Source organism: Onychostruthus taczanowskii, unplaced genomic scaffold, assembly GCF_017590055.1.
Source record: "Onychostruthus taczanowskii isolate IOZ18803 unplaced genomic scaffold, ASM1759005v1 scaffold8, whole genome shotgun sequence".
Lineage (NCBI taxonomy): Eukaryota > Metazoa > Chordata > Aves > Passeriformes > Passeridae > Onychostruthus > Onychostruthus taczanowskii.
Window position 1 is genome coordinate 17,321,855 of NW_024505892.1, and position 2,857 is coordinate 17,324,711.

At 57.7% G+C, this 2,857-nt stretch overlaps 1 protein-coding gene across 1 annotated transcript; it reads right to left on the bottom strand.

Annotated features, from left to right (window-relative positions):
• Nucleotides 1-351: 351 nt before the first annotated feature.
• Nucleotides 352-2,790, bottom strand: SLC35D3 (solute carrier family 35 member D3). The gene is made up of 2 exons (XM_041423997.1): nucleotides 2,355-2,790; nucleotides 352-1,181 (listed from the first exon to the last, which is right to left on the bottom strand). The coding sequence occupies exons 1-2, from the start codon at nucleotides 2,788-2,790 to the stop codon at nucleotides 352-354; spliced, it is 1,266 nt and encodes a 421-aa protein (XP_041279931.1).
• Between the last annotated feature and the right edge of the window lie 67 nt (nucleotides 2,791-2,857).

Consider the following 2,857-nt stretch of genomic DNA (forward strand, 5'->3'; position numbering starts at 1 on the left):
TAGGCCACTGCTGTGTCACTGGTGCAGCCAAGTATCTCAATGGCACAGATATCCCTCATATTCCCAGCTGCTGGGCAAGCACCCTGTGGCTTGCCCTTACCCAGCTGTCTCTGTGTCTGCAGCAGAGCGTCAGCACCTTAGCTGAGGTGGGTCTAAAGTGACATACTGAAAGCAGCTGAAAGCAAGGCCAAAGCATGAGCAAACTATAACCTTTTGCTTTTTGACAATGAGGTAAAGTCATCCTGAATGATTTGAATTTGTAAGCATTGATGTGGAAATGTATGCTCTGCCTTCCCCCTGTACAGAAAACCAGGTGTCTGTCCTCACACAATAGGTTTTCAAATCTGCTTTTTAAGGGTTTGGTAGCTCTTCGTTTTCTATCAAATAATCCTTCTTTATATAATTAGCACCCCTCACCAACCTCCATACTCCAAGATAGGCTTCTTTCAGCGAGCTTCTGTTCACTTCTTGTGTGATGGTGGATTTTTCCTGAACCACAAGTGCCTTGGCTGATTTCTCAGTGACGTCCTTCTCTTCCTCTCCACTCTGTCTCTGACCTGTGGATGATTCTTCCACTGCTGCTTCCTCAGCCCCCTTCCCCTGAGAAATTTTCTCCATGGCAAACAAAGCTTGGTCTCCAGCCTGCCTTTTCCCCTCCTCTTCTCTAGCTTCTTTCTCCAGGTCCTCATAGTTGCTCTGCCGCCTGGTCTCAACGTACTTGGCCACGCAGTAAATGATAGACCCCAAGGTGTTGACCACAACACCAGCTATAAATAACTTTGTGGGCTCCACATCATTGAATGCCACCATGCCTACCGTGATGGTGGCTATGCTCTTCACCACCCCTACAAAGCTGGTGGTCACAGCCGAGTTAATGTAAGTGCAGTGAAGGGTGGTAAAGTTCATGGCACAGCTAATCAGGACACAAGCAATAAAGATGCATACCATGGCAGGGTCCTTCCACCCTGGGAAGGACCAGACGTTGATGGAATCCATGCTGGCAAAGGAGCAGATGATGAGGAAAGGGGTGGCCGAAACAGCGATGGCATACTGAGCTGTCAGGGGTCCATATTCACTGTCTACACTGGTTTTCTGAATGAGCACCAGGTAGGCAGCGTGTATCAGCACGGCCAGCACGCCTGTCACATAGCCCATAGCATCCCCAGTTAGGTCACCAGCTCCTGTCACGAGAGTCACAGAGAGAAATAAGCATAGGTGTTGCACAGGAGACAGAAAGAGAGCGCCATTTTGGACTGGAGGGATATTTAGCAAACAGGCATCATTGCACTTTCCATAACCCCTAGGATTTGTCATGCTTGTCTCAAGTCTTGGCTCCCAACAAATCTCTTACGCATTTTTTAAAGCTGCAAACATATTGAGTCTTTTCCATACCCCTTCTAAATCCCACAGCCAAAATCAGATTGTCTTCTCCCTTTTGTGAAGACACTGTGAAAGATTTGTAGCTGAAACCGTGCACGCACACACACACACGCATGCAGAGCAACCCTGAACATCCTCTTGCTAGCACAGACACATGCCAGCTCTGGCTGACTGGGCTGCCTGCCCTCCAACCCACTGGCCATTCTGCACCCTCTAGCCATGGTGCCCTGTGGGATCCCTGAAGCAACAGCCTCCTTCCCAAGCCCCTGTCAGTCTTTTTGCAGATTAAATTACACACTTTGCATGCGCTCTGTCTGAGGCAGCCCCCAGCCCAGGAGTGCTGTCGGGCCACAAAGTGCCCGCTTTGCCTCCCACCCCACCTACTACACCTCGGCTGGAAAGCAGCACGGGTCCTCCTGGCCACAGAGAGCTGTAGCTGACCCCCAAGCTTGCACCTGCCCTTATAAGATCACACTTGCCCCAGCAAGGCAGCAGTTGTCCCACGGGCTTGCAGCTGCTCTCAGAACATCACATCTACCCCTGTAGATTCACCCACCATCCCTAAGACTACCCTTCCCTCCATAAGGTTGCACCTTCCCTAGCAGGGTTGCAATAAGGTCGCAGCTACTCCTACACGGGCCCGCATAAGGATGCACCTATCTCCAAAAGGTTGTAGCGAGCTCTGCAAGAACGTGCCAACCAGAGCGGGGCTGCATCCACCCCTGCAAGGCTGCACCTGCCCGCCCGTGGTGCTGCATCTGCCTCCGTGGGGCCGCAGCTGTCCCCAAGAACTACACGTCCCCCGCGTGCTCGCGTCTTTCCCCCCGGACTGGCGCTGCCCTCCCGGTCCCCCGCCCGAAGCCTGGAGGGAGCGGCTACTGCTGCTGCCGCCCGTCCCCTCCCGTCCGGTCCCGTCCCGTCCCGTCTTGTCCCGTCCCGCCCCGTCCCCTCGGTGCGGTCGCGGTCGCGCTCACCGGCCAGCGCGGCGCCGCAGGTGGTGATGAGGACGGCGACGAGGACGCCGGGCGAAGGCATGCCGTCGCGGAGCACCAGGGCGCCGGTGACCAGGGTGACGAGGGGCAGGCAGCGCTTGAAGACGACATACATGGGGAGGCTGAGGCCGCGCAGCGACCAGAGGGTGAGGGTGGACTGCAGGGTGGCCAGGGCGGCCACGGCGGCGAAGGGGCGCGCCAGGCGGGGCCCGAAGGGCGGCAGCGCCGCCAGCCCCCGCCGCCGCAGCGCCTCCAGCCCCAGCGCCGCCGCCGCGCTGCTGAGGCACTGCAGCAGCGTCAGGAAGGCGAAGTGGTAGCGGGCCAGCAGGAACTTCAGCAGGATGTTCAGCGAGCCCGAGCACAGCCCGTGCGCCACCGCCACCGCGACGCCCCGCGCCCGGCCCCGCCACCGGAGCATCCTGCCCGCGCCCGGCCCCGCCGCCCGGCCCCCGGCTCTGCCGCCCGCCCGGCCACCCGCCGCGGCG